At 37.3% G+C, this 20,646-nt stretch overlaps 4 protein-coding genes across 5 annotated transcripts; 3 read left to right on the top strand and 1 right to left on the bottom strand.

The window, feature by feature from the left end:
• Positions 1-2,006: 2,006 nt before the first annotated feature.
• Positions 2,007-4,377, top strand: LOC131772457 (uncharacterized). Its single transcript, XM_059088346.2, has 4 exons — positions 2,007-2,233; positions 2,399-2,450; positions 3,232-3,409; positions 4,026-4,377. The coding sequence occupies exons 2-4, from the start codon at positions 2,411-2,413 to the stop codon at positions 4,375-4,377; spliced, it is 570 nt and encodes a 189-aa protein (XP_058944329.2). The 5' UTR covers positions 2,007-2,233; positions 2,399-2,410.
• A 1,273-nt stretch (positions 4,378-5,650) lies between these two features.
• Positions 5,651-7,027, top strand: LOC131772564 (uncharacterized). The gene is made up of 2 exons (XM_059088502.2): positions 5,651-5,790; positions 6,399-7,027. The coding sequence occupies exons 1-2, from the start codon at positions 5,742-5,744 to the stop codon at positions 6,902-6,904; spliced, it is 555 nt and encodes a 184-aa protein (XP_058944485.2). The 5' UTR covers positions 5,651-5,741; the 3' UTR covers positions 6,905-7,027.
• A 1,870-nt stretch (positions 7,028-8,897) lies between these two features.
• Positions 8,898-11,655, top strand: LOC131772527 (uncharacterized). Its single transcript, XM_059088449.2, has 2 exons — positions 8,898-9,034; positions 10,614-11,655. Exons 1-2 carry the CDS (start codon positions 8,938-8,940, stop codon positions 11,042-11,044), a joined length of 528 nt encoding a protein of 175 aa, XP_058944432.2. The 5' UTR covers positions 8,898-8,937; the 3' UTR covers positions 11,045-11,655.
• Positions 11,656-12,178: 523 nt separating this feature from the next.
• On the bottom strand, positions 12,179-20,055 carry LOC131772487 (uncharacterized). Of its 2 annotated transcripts, XM_059088388.2 has the most exons (3): positions 17,399-17,460; positions 16,825-16,970; positions 12,179-14,532 (listed from the first exon to the last, which is right to left on the bottom strand). In XM_059088388.2, exons 1-3 carry the CDS (start codon positions 17,443-17,445, stop codon positions 14,027-14,029), a joined length of 699 nt encoding a protein of 232 aa, XP_058944371.2. In that variant the 5' UTR covers positions 17,446-17,460; the 3' UTR covers positions 12,179-14,026. The 2 variants fall into 2 exon arrangements, with proteins under 2 accessions (XP_058944371.2, XP_058944372.1); XM_059088389.2 differs by lacking the exons at positions 16,825-16,970; positions 17,399-17,460 and adding an exon at positions 19,904-20,055.
• Positions 20,056-20,646: the final 591 nt, after the last annotated feature.

Raw genomic sequence — 20,646 nt, forward strand, 5'->3', positions numbered from 1 at the left:
CTCATCCTTTCCCAGCTTAGTCCCTCGAACTACGATTTTGGGGAATAATATTCAATATTGTGCTTGGACAAAGAGCAATTGTGATACGTAGCAGCTTATTATTGAAACTGGCCCGGGCAAAGAAATTAATTTTGTTAAAAATCTTCTTGTTTAGACTTGTTCAATTTTGTTTTCCAAGACGACCGATATTCTAGTTGTTTTATTTTACTATTATCATTTCAGTTATCTAATGTTTTGCTTTAAGTTTACTGAGTTTAACGAAAATCACGAACATTTCCTTTTTATACGCATTGTTTGCCAGTTTTTTCTATAAAACAGGTTTTGGCCTAGACAATATAAATATGATGAAGGGGAATGAATCTGGGAAAATTGAAATATTCCAAAATAGTTCTTTTACCGAATATTTCAAACAGACGCGGTCTTAAAAGAAAAGTAAACTTTAAAATTTTCTTGATCATGTATACCAAAAATTGAAGCAGGAATTTGAAACTTGCCTGGCCCTCAATTTCATTTCTCATAGAGTAAAACTGGACTACGATATGAATAAACCTCAAATGGATAAAAAAAATTCTCTACCTCCTGGTTTTTCTGGTGTCCTGTGGCCAAAGTTGGGTAGGTATGTTAAATCATACATGACTCTACAATTGTGGAAAAACCCTGTAGAGACAATTTGTTCATAGGCATAAGATGGCATCACTTCCTAGAATATCACTTCCTCACATTAAGAAAAAAATGAACAAACAAACAAACAAACACCCTTCTCTTCTCCATGTTGTTTCGCCTATTTCGTCCAAATATAACAAAGTGTGTTTTCCGAGGAAAAATGCCACAGGACTGACAAATGAAGAGGAAAAGGGGACAGGAAGAGCAAAACACATCACCCAAAATTGAAAATATAAATACTATTTTTTTCCGCAATTGTAGTATATGGCATATTCACAGTCATTTATTCATCACACTACGGGTTTATCTGGAATCAACATAATGACCAGCTCCCAGTTGGCTTGTTAGCTCAGTTGGTAGAGCACTGCAACGGTATCGCACAGGTCATGGGTTCAAATACCATACAAAGGGCCTGAATTTTCATTACTGCTCAAGTAGTGTTCATTACAGCGAAGATCGCTTTCATATTCACGTATTTATCCGCAGTTCACATTTGTGAATTTCATATATTTACAGTCATTTATTCATCACTTCACGGGTTTATTTGGAACCAACATAATGTTCCCAGCTCCCGGCTGTTAGCTCAGTCATTTATTCACCTCTTTACAGGTTTATATAGAATCACCATAATAACTAGCTCCCAGTTGGCTGGTCAGCTCAGTTGGTAGAGCGCTGCACCAGTAACGCTGTGGTCATGTATTCAAATCCCGTACAGGCCTGAATTATTTTTTCAGGCCTTATTTTCATCACTGCTCAAGTATTTTTCATCACCGCGAAGGTCGCTTTCATATTCACAAGCCTTCTACTGCCATTCGTAAACAAACTTCTTAATTTTGAGCTGGCACAAAGATGTTTTCAACATTTTTCTTAATGAAATTTATCAATTAGGTAATTCGGGGACTTACAACATACCAACAAAGGCATTAGGATGATGAAAAATGTAGTACAGGGATTAAGTTAATTAGTCTAAAACACAGTACAACCACAAAATAAATGACAGATAAAAAGCAAAAATGTATTGGATAAGCGTAATGAAACCACAGACATTGTTTTCAAATAAAAATGATGATGAAATCAAAATAATTTGTCAAATTTACTTGTCTCCATGTGGAAAACTCCTCGTGAGACACAAATAATGCCTGAAATTCTTAGTTATAGCACGGAAAATATCACTATAATAATGTAAAAGCTAAAGACATTTTAGATGTGATTTTTGTTGACAGAAAGATTTACCCGACTCTACGTTTGAGCTTACTTGAGTTCATTAAAATTTCATTGAGATGCAGCGAAGGAAGTGCAGTTTAAAGCTTTAAGATAAGCCGGATAATCTTTTGTGACGCCTCAAGAGCAGTCCTTTTCTCACACTGAAGTACGCTTCTGTTAGTCTGGTTGAATATTTGGGGGCGTAAACATTGGCAGAGAGCTTTACACACCTGAAGGCGTATTTTATAATTTTTAAGTTACTCGTACACAAACTTGCCTATGAAAAATTCTATACTGCTCTTGGCGCAAGGAGACACAGCTGATTAGAGCGAAGTGAAACAACACGAGCTAACAAGTAATTCACGAGGTGACTTTGAAGTATTTCGTCGATAGAACTGTAATACTGTACCCTCAAAACTTTCAGTTGGATTCCGTTCACTTTATGGAAAAATTATGAAATGATATCCGTTTTAGAGACCTGGTTTTCGTAAAAACAAATTGTTTCTCAAGATGTAACCACTTCTTGTTTTAGGGATTGGAACTTATGGATCCTCATTTTCTAACACTCGTTATTCTAACAACAGGTAAGGATTTGATTTTGATAGAAATTTTCTAAACGTAATATAATTGTGATTAACAAGTTCAATACGTTACTAAGCTTACTTGTGCGAAGTCTATCATCGTTTCCATGAGCGTGTTATCATCGTGGAAAAAGTCATTTGCGCACTAAATCTACAAATTATCGTTAGGTTAATCTTCTTAGCAAAATTTTTGCGTAAACGTGTTCGGTTTAAGCTAAAATTAAGGGACAAGAAAAAACCACATTTGATTGACGCTTAAATTTTGTCAGCTTTGTATTAAAAATGTATGATCTCCGACGCTGCATCATCAAGTTTGTAACCTGGTACAGCAAAATGCTATTTAAAAAGTATTGATTTTTTCCTATAGTACACAGAATTTCATACTGTCTTTTATTTTGCAGTCATATTTTATACTTTTATCATTAGTTTATAATCGGCGTTTCCTTCCGGAGGAAGGGAGGACGGAAAATGTTGAGCCTCGTCCTCCGTGGGAAGCCGACAGAAGATTTTATTACAACATTTCATTGAATTATTCTGTTCTGACGCTTTATATCGAATAATAAACGTCATTTTTATAAGCCATTTAACGGGAGAGCTCAAAGTTGCCTGTTATTTCTTACGTAACAAATTACAACTGAGGCTTAGCTGAAGTGTATAGATGAGATAGAAATGCAAGCCAGCACCAGTCAGTTTGATGAAATCTGTCTGAAAATGAACAGTGCCGGTTTCTTTGTTTCCTCGCTGTTTCTCACACTTTTTAAATTTTCTTTTCTTTAATTTAAAGCCACAATCAAGGGAACAAGATCGTTAGAATGCCATCAGTGTAATGCCACCTTGTTAGCATTCAATTGTCTGAGAAATTCCAGTATTGAGAGCTGCTCACAAGGTAGCGAGTCAGTTTGCATGAGTATTAATGCCTCGGTGACAGATTTAAAGGGAAACAAGTCAAATTTGTTCTTAAGGTATGATGCACTAGAACCAGCTACTCGCAACTTAATTTGCTACCTTTTCCCTTCAAGTAGCAATTTAGACCTTACTGCTGCAGAAGAAGAACCTCCAGGATTCTCATCTCCCAACCACAAGTGATCAGTGAGGGAGTGGAGTGGTTACCTAATACTGAGCGCGCTAAAACTCAAGATTAAACATCCGGGTTCGATCTTATCTGCGAAACTGGCGGTGTTTTGGGCACTTAATGAAAACAAAGAGGAAAGAACCACGAAAAAGAGCAACTTCCTTCCCCGGCCCCTCCCGTAAATTTGCCACTTATTTTGGTACCCTCGCCGCTCTAAAAACTAAAATCATTACTTGGACAGAGTAGAAAGAAACAGTTCGTGAGCAGGACGCTTTACCCTAACACTGTCTCTCTTCACCACTGGGTAATCGAAAACATTTTGGGGAATCCTGATCATATGTTACAACCGGATAGCCTACCATTGATTGGCATTTCTTCCGGAGGCCAGCATGGCAATATTTCTAGTCGCTTCATTCATTCAGAAACTGGGATAAGCTCATGTACATAACATTGTCAAAACCCTTCATCTCCAAACATAATGCAGCGTAATTGTTTTCCATCTTTAGGCAATGTTCGTCGAAAAGAGAATGTTACTCGCTTCAGCCCTGCAGAGATATCAAAACTCACCTGTGGAGAGAGAGGCCCGGGCTACTTGTAGAGCCCAGCTGCCGCCCGGAATGCTGTGCCACTGATCGTTGCAACCATCGTGTAGGAACACTAGATTTGAATAGATCAAGCACCCGTAAAATTATACCGACATCATCTGGACGGAAAACTTCAAAAAAGTGCTTCGAATTCGAGCCAAAAAGTAATATACAACTAGAAATCGGAAGCACTAATGGTGGTCGACTAATGAGGAAACATAAAATTTTCGTATTGCTATCAATATTTCTCTTGCTAACTTCACTGCCTTTTTAAAAACAGTATTCAAAAATGAACTGCCGGTGCAAAGCCGGAATACATATTTTCGATGTTTGCACACACTTACTTTTTTCAAATTGGCCACACAACGTGTGTTCACAAAAATTTTGGAACTGAACATAAATCTGAGATCATCCTCCAATTTGAAGTCATCGAAGTCTTGCAAAACATATTTACTGTTCGACGACTCTTTAAAGAAGGTATACACTATTTGATGCAGAGTAAATCAAATTTACTCGTTGATATATATAATATATGAATGGTTTTTACTGTTCAGGTACGTTAAACAGGGGTCATTTGATGTAAGTTCCATGAAAGTGACATGGCTTCACAAGATTGCAATTTAAAATTTTTTAAGCAGAAATAAAGATTGAAAGATCACTGTCTGTGCATATCAAGTATATTGCTATTTACTTATAAATAAGAACCAACTTGGTCTTTATTGGAAGATCATATATCGAATGGACTAGCTCTAAAAATTGAGCAAAGTCAAGGTTTGATTATGTAGAAGGAATTTTGAAAGTGGCCTGGTCTCTCATGATTGGCTCATTGTACATGCGACGCATATTTCATTCGAAGTATTCTGGAGAGCAACATGGCAACATGGAATGTAGCAAAGAGGAAACATTTTTCAATGGTGACGTCATCAACGCCTCTGTCTTCAATAGATCATAGATAGGAACCAATCAGATTGAATGTGTAATTACACTTCAATAACTTTTCGTTGACAATTGCTCTTGAACAAGGAGTCCTCAATAATATTTTTTTCGTATGTGACATGAGTGATCATTCTGACTGCAACTCAACATTTTTTGATTAATCTGCTTAATTTGAGCTTTTTTTTAATTTAAATAACCTTCTGAAACAGAATTCATTTGACTCAATGTTATCCGGAAATTTAGAGCTTTTTAGTGCTGCGAGTTATTATTGAAAAAAGCAATTAATTTAACTCTCCAAGTTAAAGATGAAACGCGTCGGTGGGTAGCTCATGTTGTTATTAATTTGTTTGTGTGTTTCCAGTATTTCACAGGGGTCTTTAAGGACATAAGCTGAATCAGCACCCGCTGACAATAAAATAAGTGGTGCATTACCAATTCAATTTCTAAACACTGAGATTTTCTTCATCCTACAGTGTAAATCTTTAGGCTTTTCTCGGCTGTGAGAAATTAATTTCTTGTTAAAACAAAATAGCTGGTAAACTAATTTTGAGAACAGTGGGAAATAGATGAGAGCTTCGCCTGTTGTGAAATGTACTAAATTGCAGTTTACCCACAAGAAAACCGAGACTGCGATACCTTGGTAAACTTCTCACTGAGGTTCCCTAAAATCAACTCAGTTGTCAGCCGTGGAAGACCTACAAAATGAAAAATTTGCTTATTGCAATCTTGCTTTTCCTCACCAATCGTTCAGGTAAGTCGCTTCGATATAAAGACATCTTTGCCATGAAACAAGTCATTTTGTTCTATTCGACTATTTGTGCTGGTCTTTTGTTGGCAATCGAGCCGGTACGCAACATTTTTCGGTTAAATACATCGGTTTTAGCATAGTATACATACTGAAAAAAAGCACGTCGTTATTTGGTGCTTTTTCACTTTCAGAAATGAACTCAAAAACATCAAATGCAACCAACATTTCATCAGCACCTTTTTGTATTAATCAGCTACCATTATTTTCACCTCCTGCATTGAAACATTTATTTTTTTGAAAATAATAACATAACAGACTCCTTCTCATGTAAGAACGTGTTTATAGATCTTATCAGGAGCAACCAAGGAACCATTATATACAATATTGTCGAAGCTAGTGCGTGGGAAGTAGCTCATCGAAACGTGCATGAAACTAGAGGTTTTACCTTTTAAAAAGAATTCATGAAATGAAACATGAAGACAAAGATCATTCCAGGAAAATAAGCATCAAAAATTTAAATCATCACAACAAATGAAAGTGAGCGATTGGAGAACAGGGCACCCTTAAATGTAAAGAAAAAGTTTGACAACATATTGTTTTATCTCTTTTAGCTTCAGCTCTTTCCTGCTACACGTGCACCACAGATAGCAAATATAACGACTGCATCAAAAATCACGTGCTCAAGAAGTGTGCAACTGATGTGGGATTTGACCATTGCTTTACTATGAAGATATTTGTGAAACAAAACAGCGGGGAAGAAGTCGCCTATTTAGATAAGCAATGTGGTGTTTCTTTTGCCTGCAATAACCCCGACCCAAACTACTTTTGCAACGCAAAGAATCAATCTTTTATCGGTCAAGGACACGTCATGGCCAACTGCTCTTCAAGGTGCTGTAATACTGACTTGTGTAACAACGATGACTTACCCATCAACCCCACCACTCTACCCCCTATTGGAAATTCCACGTCAATAAACGCAACTACATCCACTCCCCTGCCTCAAAATTCTACTACCAATACTCCCCTGGGCTGTGGCACAGATTCCGTTAACACACCACTACGCATGACCATTATCCTCGCTGCAGTGATTCAGCTGGTTTTCAAAATGATGATGTAGGAGCGCGGTTGGATTCCTATGTGAAGTCAGTGATTTCTTATCCATCACCGAAAAACTGTTTTGATCTAGTGAAGAGTCATCTCATAGGAGCTTGTTTGTTGTAATAAATGTATGTATGTTATGCAAGAGCCAGCTTTTCCATATCTCTGTTTAATCGCATGTTCTAAGTAGAACCCTTTAACTCTGAATTGGCATACTTATGTAACCATTATTTATCCAAAGGCATTTATCAATAAGCCTTTTATAGTCAGCCAGCCATTGATTATTAACAGTCAAAAAACACAGGTTGTTCGGCTCGTTCTCACGTAGGTTGTAAGGGAACAGATTGACGAAAACGAAACAATTTCATCGAAAATTTCTGGTAATATTTCTACCAAGTTATTGAGTAACTTTAAGTGATTGATTATTAACAGTCAAAAAAACACAGGTTGTTCGGCTTGTTCTCACGTAGGTTGTAAGGGAACAGATTGACGAAAACGAAACAATTTCATCGAAAATTTCTACCAAGTTATTGAGTAACTTTAAGTAAATCAGCTCGCTAATTGTTTTCATTTGGCTTCAGGAAACCTGTATTTAATGATGTAGCAATAAAGTATCTTGTCTTCAGCTTTCAGTTTTCATTACCATTATTTTATGTTATTTCTTTATTCGTTGTATTTTTCGCTTTTCATCCCGACTTTTGATTTCAAACACTTTTCAAACAAGAACAAGAAAAAAACCTCTTAACAGAACACGTTTCTATTTCATTAAGGAAAAAAGCATCATGCAGCAATTACAAAAATCACGCACGTTTCTTAGAAATTGTGTTTGTTACGGCTAACAACTCGCTGTGGATGGACCTCTTTCGTTTTATAAGTTTAAACTGAGTGAATCGCAAAACTACGAGTTCAGAGTGACTTGATCAAGCATCAGCGTCTTTCTTTCCACAAAAATTGTGAGGATGATTTTTATAGCTGCAGCTTTTATACCCTCACCAGGTATTCAGGGTGCGAGGAAGTTTACTGTAGTGTGTCTTTTGCGATGTCTGCGGGAACGGTTAAATCTACCGGTAATACAAAAGATTGGAAAGTGGGAGAATATCGACTTCTTCTCTTAGTGAGAGCTTAATGTTAGCGAAGGTTAGAGTTGTCTTTGAACGCCTCAGTTACTCCATCCAAGATCCCTACAAATTTTAGTTCACTCGCTCATTTTTTCAACTGCATCACGAGCTAGTGCATGGACAACCAACTAAGTTAGCCTTTAGTAAAGGAGCCCCTGGTACTGATGAAGGTATCTCGAAACAATCGCTGTTAGATTAAAACTCTACAAATTGCAGTTGAGAACAAATTTCATAAATGATAACATCAAACTCAGACTGCGAAACATATATCATTCACCCGAGGAAATTCGAAGATACCATACTCCGAGAGTCTCAATGCATATAGAGTTAACCGCTAGCCGTAAAACGGCCAAAAGATTTAGCCGTTAGGCGTAAAAATTGACAAATTTTGACGGTAAGTCGTAAAAAGAAAATTAACTGTCAAGCGTATTTCTTTTAATGAAAAACGAAACAAGTTAACTGTGAGCCGTAAAATAGCCAAAATTTTAACCGTTAGCCGTAAAAGCCATCACCTCGTCGAGACCCGCTACTTCATTCTTGACTCCGTCCGAGCTTTCACTGTATCATCAATCAAACAATCAACCAGCTTGTCTTCAAACTGACCAGCTGGACGAGAGCCGTTAGTTTTCCTTTGTTATTCCTTCAACTGACTGCCTGGCATTTTTAACTCTTAGGTTATTTCGGGTAGCCAGCGCCCCTATCATTGTCTGTACTATTATTATAAATTTTTCTTTCTTGTATATTTTGGGGTGAAAAATAAAGTTGTTGTTGTTGTTGTTCTTATCGTCGAAATAAAAGCTCACTTCTGTCCCTTTTAAAAATATTAAAACTCCTTATCAGTGTATCATTTGCATGAAGCACTTCAGACTTGATGGCATACCGCAATGCAGATAGTCGACAGGCTCACTTATTGTTCTCTTGCTTCTCCGGTCGAATGATGTCACTATTTCGTAGTCTTTGTCGTGGAGTCTGGCCGAAAATGCTGAGGATAGCCTTGGGAGCACTCTTTGTTTTATATTCAACTCCATTTGGTGAGTGTTCTCTTCTGGTTGAATGTTTTTGTGTCCTAAATTGTTGCGAAATATAAATTGTACAGTGCGATGTTATGATTTATAACAATGACTGCGGAGTGAATCGTTTGACATTCAAATTTAGTCCGATTTTCCGAGCAAACTTCGGTGATTTTAAGTCTGGTTGATAAATTTCACAACGCTTGTCGAAATTTCGATCGATGAAAAGTTTTAATCGAAGTGACTTAGTGCCCAGTTAGAATTATTATTTGGTATTGCGGGTGATGATGTTTACGTTGAATGTTGAAACTCTTTGTCACAACCTATTTTTCAACTGCTCGAAATTAAAAACATCTTTGAGTTAAAAACAACATGACCGTAAAACGATGGATCTTTCGGCATCACACTGCGGTTGATTTTCGCTATTTCTGACAAAAAATTGGTGTAAAATTTTATCCGCAATGAGATATTGTTGCGCCTTCGTCACCATGAATTTTAATAAAAGAAATATTAACTAGTATTGCAGCGCTATATAGCTTGTGTGATATTTTACCACTTTGAAAAATTTCCTGAAAGGAAAATGGTATACCTAGAAGTACTTACGTTTTTTCTTGGAATCTTTCTTAAGATTTTGACTCTTTTTCGCTGAGAAGAGATTAAAACATCAGTTGGCAAAAAAATCTCTTCGTACACAAGAAGTATACGACAATTTACATTTTTATTCCTTTGGTTCAAATCCACATGCAAACAGTGCATTAATTAGCAGTGTTTTTAAAGTGTTGGGTCACTAAAGACAATAATTTTTCTGAATAGGCCTAGGAATCGAGAGAAAATTTCTTGAATACTTGGATACTCGGTGATGTGATTAACTTTTTCTGTAAGATAACCAATCTACTATAAAATTTGTCAAACCTAGTGTTCGACCGTGTTTGCTTAAGGCATATTATGTCACGTTCATGGCGGTTTTGAGCCCTAGAGACAAGTCAGACAATTGATGTGACCCAGAAAAACAAAGCAGAAACCGAAAGTCGTCCAAACAAATAAAGAAATTGAAGATTTTGCGTTTCGTTGAACACACAATGAGAAAGTTACACAGAAAAAGCTAATGCTACCCCTGTTTAGTGGTGTTGAAAGCAAGGAACTTTCCGTTATATTTCATTGAAATCCCGAAAATTTGCAGTTTGAAACCCTCACACGCGGTTAACCACTTATAGTTTCTTATAGGAAGGAAGCCACCACTCCGCCCTGAATATGATTTTGTCACTATCGTTTGACACGTCCTTATGACAAGGCTATAAATATTTAAAAGAGAAATCATAAAGTGACCGGCCTGTTTTGTCTCGTAATTCACTTGACGATATTAAATACATAAATTGAAACTGTATCAGTTCTGGCTCTTTCAGTATTTTCGGACTTTTTCCATCAAATGAATGAAGGGTAAGTTTTCTAAAAAGTTTCAGTCGTTAGAGGGTATTAGAAGAAATTTTGTCTTATCAACTGAGTTGATAAAGTAAATTGGCCACCTTTAAAAGTCACTTCTTCGTCAGAGCGGTGGCCACTCAGTTGATATAACCAATCAAATTGTCTTTCTTTCCATCAGCCATGTCCACCGAGTGCTATGAATGTACTTCTCTTGTATCCATGGAGGATTGTGTTCAATTCATGAAGAAGACCGAATGTCCAAAGCCAACAGATCGCTGCCGTAACATGACTGTTCAAGTTTTCGTCACATTGCTCGGAGAAAATCGGACAGGTTTTCAGAGGGGCTGCGCATCTCAAGATGAGTGTGTGTTCGAGCTATGTTCGGGCCATTTTGCGGAACACTACGGCGAGAAATCACTCGCTTACAACGTTTGTCAGATGGGTTGTTGTGAGGGGGATTTCTGCCCCGAGGGAAACATTACCATCACTGAGGGAAATGAAGGTCCGGTGAAAGGAGCGCGAGGCGGGAAAGGTTTTGAAATTCTTGCGAGTGTTCCTGTCACGGTAACAAGTACTCTACTGAGCCTTGTCGGGGCCCGTTTGTTGTAAAGATTAAGTTTTCAGCGTAAAGTAGATGATAAGGCAAAGTTTTACCTCTGAATCAGCGCCACATCAAGCATTGAAAAATCTGCTTTGATGTAATTAACGCGTCAACATTTTCAGTTTTTAAATTTATGTTCGATTACCTTTTCAATAAATCGACTAGTAATTAAGAAAGAAAAAGATTTCTACTGCTGGAGAATTACGAACCTATTAAAAGTTTCTTAGAATTGAAAAAGACTTAGCAAGTTCCCTTTACTTTTTATCTGCATGGGTAAAATTTGATATAAGAATTGGAGTTAGTAAATACTTCATGTTATCAGTTAAATGTTTGTGTCTCACTGAGACTATTTTGTCAAGCATTTTTAAAGATGGGATCTATTTTTCCATTCGTTAACCTGAGTTCAGCGGCCGTTAATCATAGTTAATTAACACGACGAACAAAACTACGCCTCTTTACGAATTTTTCCACACCACACCCTTTCTAAGGAACGTGGCGAAAGCGCGGGAATTTTTTAACCTAGCGAATTTTTCTGCGCGAAAAAGGAAAATAAATTTGCTGATTGCATTCGAAAAAGAGGCGGTTTTTTTCCACACTGGTAAAATGAAATAGAGAAAAATGCAGAAACTTCTCATCCTCAGTTAAGATAATTGTGGTTTTGCTCTCCAAAGCAGCAGGTAATCTTTGACGTGATATTAATTTTTTCGTTAGCTACTTCTCCCATCAGCCAGTGCTTTGGTTTTGAGACCATTGGGGACTACTTGTATACTAGCATTTGAACATTTTGATAAATATAAGATGTTTGTACTTTTTCACTTAAACTGCGATGATAAACTTACCATATAGCTGACCCAATAGTTGACCAATGTATCTTCTTTTTTTTTACGTTTTTTACATAATAAAGTATACAATAAAAAGATATGCAGTAAAGTTATCAGATTGTGCGGAGTTCTTCTGGCATTCCCAGGGAGAAGAGGGGAAGGGGAGATATTCGTGAAGAAAAAGGAAGGAGGGAGGACACAAAATGACCCTGTTACTTCAAGGTCACGTGTTTGGCCTAAGGGTGAATGTTCACGGTCTCTCTAACCCTTGAGCGGTATTTATTCCGCTGTTAAATAGAAAATAACTGGAACCAAGAACAATGGCCTTAATTTTTCTTTTAATATCAAGCAGCTACAACAGTTCTCCTCAAAACATTTTATTTTAATAAAGAATCAAGTTGCAGCTTGTGTTGCACAAATCTAGCTTAGATGTCAAAATACATCATACTTGTGAAATTTATCGGCTACGTAGTGAATGATCGTCCCACTCTTGATCACCTGTGATGTAGATCGATACGCAGTCGAAACACCACAATCTACATCAGAAACGACCAGATACTGAGACAAAAAATGATTCTTTTTATTCTACATCACGGCGATGCTCGGCCAAAGTCTTTAAAAAAAATATCTACATATACACATATGTGAAATGATTAACATGATGAACGTTTTTCTGCAAAACAAGATACATTCTGATCAAACTGACATTTGCAAGCCATATCAGAGAGGCACTACAGCTAATACTCATTCATACAACTAAAAGGAAAATGTTTCTTAGATAAATCAATATTAAAAAACTCCGTTTCCATTACAGCACAAGTCTTTACAGCGGCAGAACTAGCAGATGCTATACGAAGTGAAAATAATCTTATCTAAAGGGGGTAAGATTCTAAGGAAACTGTGGAGCTGCGTGGTCGGTAGGAGAGTATAACAGGGTAATTTAGTATTATCAAATGAGTTGATAACTTAAATTGGCCACTGTAAAGAGTTTCAAAGCTGATATTTCGGGCGTTTGCCCTTCCTCAAAGCGAATGTTTGTTACTTAGATTTGCATTAACCGGTCGGCTATTGAAGAATTCTTAAAATTCTCTTCCTTCGTTGAGCGGATGTTTTTCGAGTTTTCTTTTCCGAAAAAAGCAATAACATCTGTTTTATTCTACTCACTTACAAGTTTAGGTCAATAAACAAGTATTTTGAAATTGACGAAAACACATATATAGGTCACTTCCCGACCTGATGTAAATAAAAGACATCTTACCAAGTCAAAGTACACATTATTGTAGGCATGTTTGCATTCATCAACAACAAGAAATGGAATTGATGTAAGAGTTGAAAATAACTTTGTGTTTGGTAACACATTCCAATAAATCTTATGATTTCCTGTTCGAGTATTCTCAGGCATGCATTCCCAAGGGAACATGTTGTATCTGCACGAAAAAGGTGTTTGTTTAGAGACACTTTATGCCATCACTTACTCTTTACCCTAAAACGAAATTGAATAAACGTCTCTGTTGTACATAAGAAAGTGAGGTAAAATTTGACTGTCAGTGAGGTGAGAATTGTTCAGCGACACTTCAATTTGCGTCGAGTATTTATAAAACAGGAAACGATTTGTTGATGGGTATAAAATGATACTTTAAAGACGTGTTACAAAAGAATGTGCCAAGTCAAATCCTGACCCTCTTATATATAAATAGTATATAGCTACAGAAGGTGTGACTAAACTAAGATTGTAATGATTCGGTATAAAGTTTCGCAAACTGAGACGCACTATACATAAACATGACTGCTTTTTTTATCCAGTGGTCGGGCCATCGATAACGTCAGGAACATTATTAACAGATAACGTATCTATGAAGCGTGTTTGAAGAATCAAACCCAGTTCCTTTGGGCAGCACATCCCGAGCTTTCGTTTGGATTGTTTGTGGTGAAGCCAGAATTACTTCAGATATGGAGTGTCTCATGATAGTCAAGCGTTTAGTATACGTCAATAATTATTACTTCTGTTCATGATAATGTCCTCTTTCTCAAGAGGGAAATAAAGAGTTAGATCTTCCAGAGTAAGTGCCAGCTTTAGTATTTAAATATAATTACCACTGATGAAAACATGATATGAACGGCCTCTTAATTGCTTGCACTTGGCATACAAGTTACTTCGCGTTAAAAACTTTAAGCCTTAAGCCACGTAGCAAAAGCGAGAACCACGCCTTGTATCCACAAGGACACCGAGATTCTGGTTACACCACTACTTCTCTTTCCACTCTGGACCCCAAGAGCTGCCGCGTTACCCTTCACAGCCTCTCGCTGCTCATATGTATCAATTTCCGATTTATTTGGCATCGGGAATGAACAGGGTTTGTTTGTACAGCAACTTACTTCACATTTTTTAGCAGAGAGATCCTTTGGCCAGAAATTCGGGCATTCACTCCTTGCACACATTGCCAGTGTTCCACAGTGTAAACCGTGCACGGCGGACTCGACCATTTTGAGTTGTTTACCCATCATCTGTGGAATCTTGTAATAGGCAGTGTACTTGAGACAGGCCGGCAAAAGCGACGAGTTTGTGGTGCACTTTCTAACGAACAATTCATTATCCTTTCTGTCTTTACACTTGGTGAGACTATCTTTATCATATCCATGGCAACTGAAGCAGTACAAAGGGTCCGCACCGAACACTAAAATGTCACAAATAAAATCAATTTAGTATCGTTTTATTGACAAATGATCAAGCGTCCTTTCTGAACGAAAGACATCTCTTCAAATTTCTCTTACTAAGCAGTCAGTATGAGAAAAACACAAAGTGTGGAGAACCTTCCTGAGATCAGCAGCTGACTGATTGGTTTAACGCTCATGAGTGCTAATCAAATTAATTTAAAAAAAGCCTCGTCTTTTGAAAATACGAAGGGTTTTTAAAAAAAGCATGTCAGTGAAACTTTCTTTTGACAATACGAAGGGCTTTTAAAAAAAGCATGTTAGTGAAACTTTCTGGTAGAGTTTAAGACACACCAAGCCAGTAAAAGAGTGCTTTTATTAAATTTCAGTGACGAAGTTCAGCCAACATTTTCCGCACTTGTATTTCACAATACTTACTGCTAAAACAGCCCGGAAACTTAAGGTTGTGAGATGTAAGAATGCTGAAAATCATTTAGTTTTCTTAAGAGTAAGATATCACACATGAATCGTCTTTTGTCGCCTCCGGGTGAATTGTCATTAAAGTCCATTTCCGATCTACAAAAAACACTCTTATTTTCTTGGTTTTAAAAATGGCCTTTCGACCCGTTTAGATTACAAATGGTTAGCAAATGCTTTTGTTAAAAAGGTTCCTTCCACAGAAGCATACTAAGAACGGTAGTCGTTGAAGTTTTCAAGTAACATTTCACTTTCCTCTACTCAGACAATACCGCCTCATTTCTCTGGAACAACAGATAATGTGGTCAGCCAGTCAAAACAATTTAGTTGAATTTTGATCAATTTTTATTTTTCCTTTATCAGAAGAGAATCGAACGACGTCTCGCAATAAAGCTTAATTACATTGATTTGAAATCATTTGCAATCCTTCATATTACCTCGCTGATTTCTTCGGAAAATCGCTTTTCGCAATCTCTTTGACAAAATACACTTGAAAGGCGTAATGCCTTAAAAAACAGCTTTGTTTCCTACGGATGAGGACACAAAGAAACAATTGTTCAATGTGAGTGAAATTTCCATACGTTTCATCAATGTAGGAGATCTCTTGGGGTTCCAACTGTCTGATATTGGTTTTGAATGTGAAAGAATAGTTAGAAACCCTGCCTGTTCTGAAAATACATCGTTGTTATCTGGATTGATCCAGAATCTATCTGACCAAATCGATCAACGCTAAAACCGTTATCAGTAATAGGCTTAGTGGAAAGTTGATATCTAATAAAATCAAGTGATGTTTTCGACAACGCGATCGCCTTTCTTATTTTGATAAGGAGTTTTAAAACGTTTTTTTCTCGTTCACAAATTGATTAATTGTACAGGTTACGTTGGTCGAGATTGTTATCTCTCCTTGCTGAACGGTGTTGATAGATCAACAACTATCGTGTTTATCAGTTTAGAATTTTGTTTTGAACTAATTCGAAAAGGAGTCTCGCGGCGAACAGTTGCGGAAAATGCAAACGAGCTTTCACAACAGCTCGCTTTCAACCGCCGTGTTCTCTCACAGACTTCAAGATTTCTTTCCCGATTTAAGCGTGACAAACCCACTGAAATATAAATTGAGTGCCTCAGAACTCAGTGCTAAAGTGAGGTCTGAAGCATAGCGTTCTCAAACATGATTAAAGTGTAGAGAACTAAAAGCAAGAGAAATAATTCCCTCCGACTAATTTCAATAACTGTCATTCTTTTGCTTTTTGGTGATTGTGTCGGAATAAATGAACGTCGAAGAAGCTACCGGTCGAAGCCATAGCTAACGATTTGCGACTTGTCTCCTCAACTCTCGAAAGTCACCTACTCATTAATTAAACACCTCATTCGTACTCGCAAAACGATGGCTGACTTCGGAATGAGGTTTAACGGCACTGCAAGCGGACAGAATGACAACATCTAACTGGAATACAGATGTGTCACTTAAAAGCCACTGTTCTTGATATAACAAGAAGTTGATCTCTTTAGTCAAGCCTGGCAAGAATTCCATATTAATTCGATCTGTACTAGAAAGTTCGGTTCCACGTCGCACGAGGTTCCAAGCAGTTTTATTTAAGCTCTAACAACAAGACGTTCCTAAATAATGCATTACAGTTATTGATGTTACAATCTACCATCTGTGTTTGTATTTCACAGCAAAAAAATTATAACCTGTGTCTTAATAACGGCTTGAAGCCGGTTCGATTGTTTCATTACTGGAATTTCAACCGCAGCCCTTCGTATCTTTCAGCTAATCACGAGTAAACCACTCCAGTCTCGATTACAAAATGCAAAACATTCAATTCTTTGTTCCTTACCTTCGCTAGAAATGCAAACTACTGCCAAAACGGTTGCAAAAGATACAGTTGCCGGGCATAATCCCATCTTGTACTGTTCAATTTCAATTCTATCGATCTCAGCAGTATATGAAAAGTTCCGTTGCTCGGTGTCAAATCCGTTGAACCTGCAAATGCATTTGTTTATTACCTATGTGACGTCACTTATTTGTTTCCAAAGGTTCTCGATTCGTCCCCCGGGATCGTAATGAGTTTGTCTGATGAAACTGCGAACAATACACGTCTCATGAATACGCTTCATTTGCCAATACTGGACACTCATTTAGGTTTATTATGAGATCTATATCAAAACACTAAGCTTGAGAAAATGAAAAATATCTAAGGCTTTGAAAATTGCCTCTTAGTTTTAGCTAGTTTGGGGTTAAGGTTCAGCTTGAATGAAATGGAGCGTATAAAATTTCCCACGATCAGCTTGTGTCGTTAATAAGAAGGTTCGAGTCATCATTTATATAAATTGATTCTCGAACGTTATGGATAGCTATCAATTTTGAAGTCCTGCTGAGGTTGATTCCATTATGTGCTCGAAAAGTAATACCTTTGCAGTAATGTCAGCGATGTTACGAAATCTTCGACCAAATTCATCGAACTACCATCGCCTTTGTCATTCGTGTTAAGAAGAGGTTGGCAAACTGTTTGATTTGCAAAATGTTCAAATTCTTCCAAGTTCGACCGCCATTGTTGATGGTGTTTAAAAAAAGATGGCGAACTCTTTGATCCGCATAAAGAAGAGGGGTTGATGATGATGCTGGCACGAATTAAAGCATCAACATAAACAGGAAAGTCGGAACGTTCTATCCAGCTTGTTTTAGTGTACAGTCTAAGCTATCTAAGATATGCACCAGCGACTCTGGGCTAAATTGATCAAAACGTTTGCCACAGCAGACTGTAAGCGGCTGTAAGCCGCACGATTCAAGTTGTATTACGAAATCTTAAAATTCGTTTAGGTTTTCGTCGCCATTAATTGATGATGGTCTTGAAAAAGTATGGTTGACTCTTCGATTAGCTTGAATGTAGTGGTTTGTCTGCCTTAATTTCACTTTTTTCTATGCGAAATACCCTGTGTTACGGCACACAGGGTAAGTTAATATCGCATGCAACTGCAGCACATGATTAGACTTATCAAGAAGTTTGGATTGTAGGCTACTAATTAGTGTATTCAATTATGAGCGATGTTACGAAACTTCCAAATTTTTCCCAACGCGACGCTTTTGTTGTTGGTGCTAAAGAAAAAATAAAAGGTTGGCGAACTCTGATTTTCAAAAGCTTTGGAATCGTCCAAAAGGCGCAAATGCAGCTCACACACCCCAGGAAAAAAAATACAGAAAATATTCGGTCCTCAACATCACAATAATCGTTAACACAAAATAGAGCTCCTACGGAACTGATAACATCGGCCATGTAGTTCATGGGAAAGAAACAAGGATTTCCGTGAGACTGCTTGAACCTCAAGACACGTGTCCGTTCTGAAACATGTGTGGGAACCCTCTGAATTCTTCGGATCGTATGTACAATTATTACTTTAGTACAGTGTCACGGAAGCTTTTGTTGAGAACTGAATATTTACTTCTCCCGTTTCTTATTCCAACGATATCGATCATCGTTTATTTTTAATTTTTGCTTACAAAGCAAAATAGATATCTTTTTATTCGTTCTAACACTTGGCTGAAGAAGGTTTTAAGAAAAATGGTTTGCTCTTTAAGAAAAAATTTGATGATTTCTAGCTTGCAGGCGTTGTTATGAAAAAACAAAACGTTAGGAAGGCGTATCAACTAAGCTTGGAAGCAGAGCTTTCCTTTTTATGGAATATAGGGCTGTCTAGCTTGAAATGACAGGTGTCAAAATGACAGCTGAGATTTGGTAATGAGAGAAAACAGAATTTATCTTCCATTTTTTCAAGTGGAAATAAACTCAAGTGCCTTGGGGGTGGTTCACTTTTGGTGCCATCATTATAAAATCAATTATCAGCAAATGTCAGAGCGCACAGTCTTTCACACTCTCTTATCAATTTTCTGTCGAATAAATCAGAATCTTATTTGAAATATTGCGAAAAAAAGTTATCATTATTGTTTGTTATTTCACGAATGGAATAATTGGAACTTGTTTTGCTACTCAACTATTGGCATCTGTAATTAGTTTTTAAGATTAATGACAAGTTCTATGTTCTTTTGTCTCACTGAATGCCACCCTAGTGCACTGTTTTCGAGTATTCTGACTTAACATGCAAATTAGTTCAATCTTAATTGTACCGCGTAGTCGAGTGGCTCTCACTACTTATCTTTTTGTTATCCACATTATTTCTAAATAACAACAAAATTACCGTAATAGTTATCTAAAACTACTACTTTAACTTTTAGCGAGTTTTCATAAATGTATCAAAAAAAGAAACATCCAGAATTATCGCTGACGCGTGCCGTGCTGAATTTAACTTAAAAAAACATTGGTCAAGGTTGACGCTTACGACAAACGGGAGAAAAAAAAGAGTTTATTTCTTTCTCAGAAGCGAAAAAATTTGCCGTTTAAGTGCTTGGAAATTCAATGCTATATTTCTACGAGATTAATGTGTGGATTATAGGAAAATAGCTCTAATCAGGTTCATTTTTAATCGAACATAACAAGTTTAGTTTCAGCCTAGTGGTTACCGTTTGTCTCTTGCAACTCAATTATAAATTGTGACGGCACGGTTTGTAATCGATACTCAGAACCGGTCGGCCAGCGAAAACGACGACCAGTCTGTAATACCTCATCATGAACTAACGACAGCCTCCTGGCTACTTGTGGCCAATTACTGCGCCCTAAAATCCAGTTTACGACCGAAGAAAGAAATTTACCACGTTACAAGCGTGCGACGTTTTGAACCTCAGCCAGTTTAGATTTCGAAGGCGGATGCCCTGTCAACTGACTGAGCTGCAAGGATCTCATTAGTGAGCTACGCCATCAAAGGAGACGAAAACTGATTTAGCTGGTATTCTTTACTCGATACGCAATATCTGCCGTGCCACTTTACTTCGATATTGAAAGTAAACTATCAAATAATGAATACCTTGGGTAGAAATCTGCAGCACTGCTAAAACAGCCACAAAAAGTATAGATTCCATTCTGTATAACCTTTGAATTTCTCCTCGTCGATGCGCAAGACGTCTTATGCGTTGTGATATACTGTACTGAGGTTTCACCCATTTGTCACCAAATTGACGTCATCGATTCAAAATTGGTCAGAACCCACCTATGATACAACAGTCCCAGCTAGTTCCCAAGCGTTTCTTTCAGTCACTCACGCTCGATCAGTTAACACTGTGTCAGATAGCACTATGTCAGTTCAGCAAAGAACTCATGTGGGTGACATTGATTGATGATTCGAAGCCATTATCATCAGAGTCAAATTTAAGGGTTGAGTTTACTTTAATGACGCAGGATTATTGCTGAAGGTTGTCGAAACTCAAGTCACTGTTACTAACAACAGTTATTCAGACAACCTCACCTGGACGATTTCAATACACGATCGACTATTCCACTCAGTTTTAAACCATTTAAATTATCTTGTTAATTTTGTCGTGAATTCTTGACATCATCAGACCTTGTGCATTTATCGTTAAGGGTCTGTTCACCCCAAATTAATTGCCAGAGTTTGAAATGTAAAAAATTACATCATTGGTTAGTTACGAGATCACTTGAAGGTTATCGCGTTGAACTTCGACCGGAGTAGTTATGCATCGATACCTTCACATTGTTTACTATAAAAAAGTCCCTCTATAACAAGACGACAACGACAAAAGCGAAACAGAA

Source organism: Pocillopora verrucosa, chromosome 1 (genome assembly GCF_036669915.1).
Source record: "Pocillopora verrucosa isolate sample1 chromosome 1, ASM3666991v2, whole genome shotgun sequence".
In the NCBI taxonomy this organism is placed as follows: domain Eukaryota; kingdom Metazoa; phylum Cnidaria; class Anthozoa; order Scleractinia; family Pocilloporidae; genus Pocillopora; species Pocillopora verrucosa.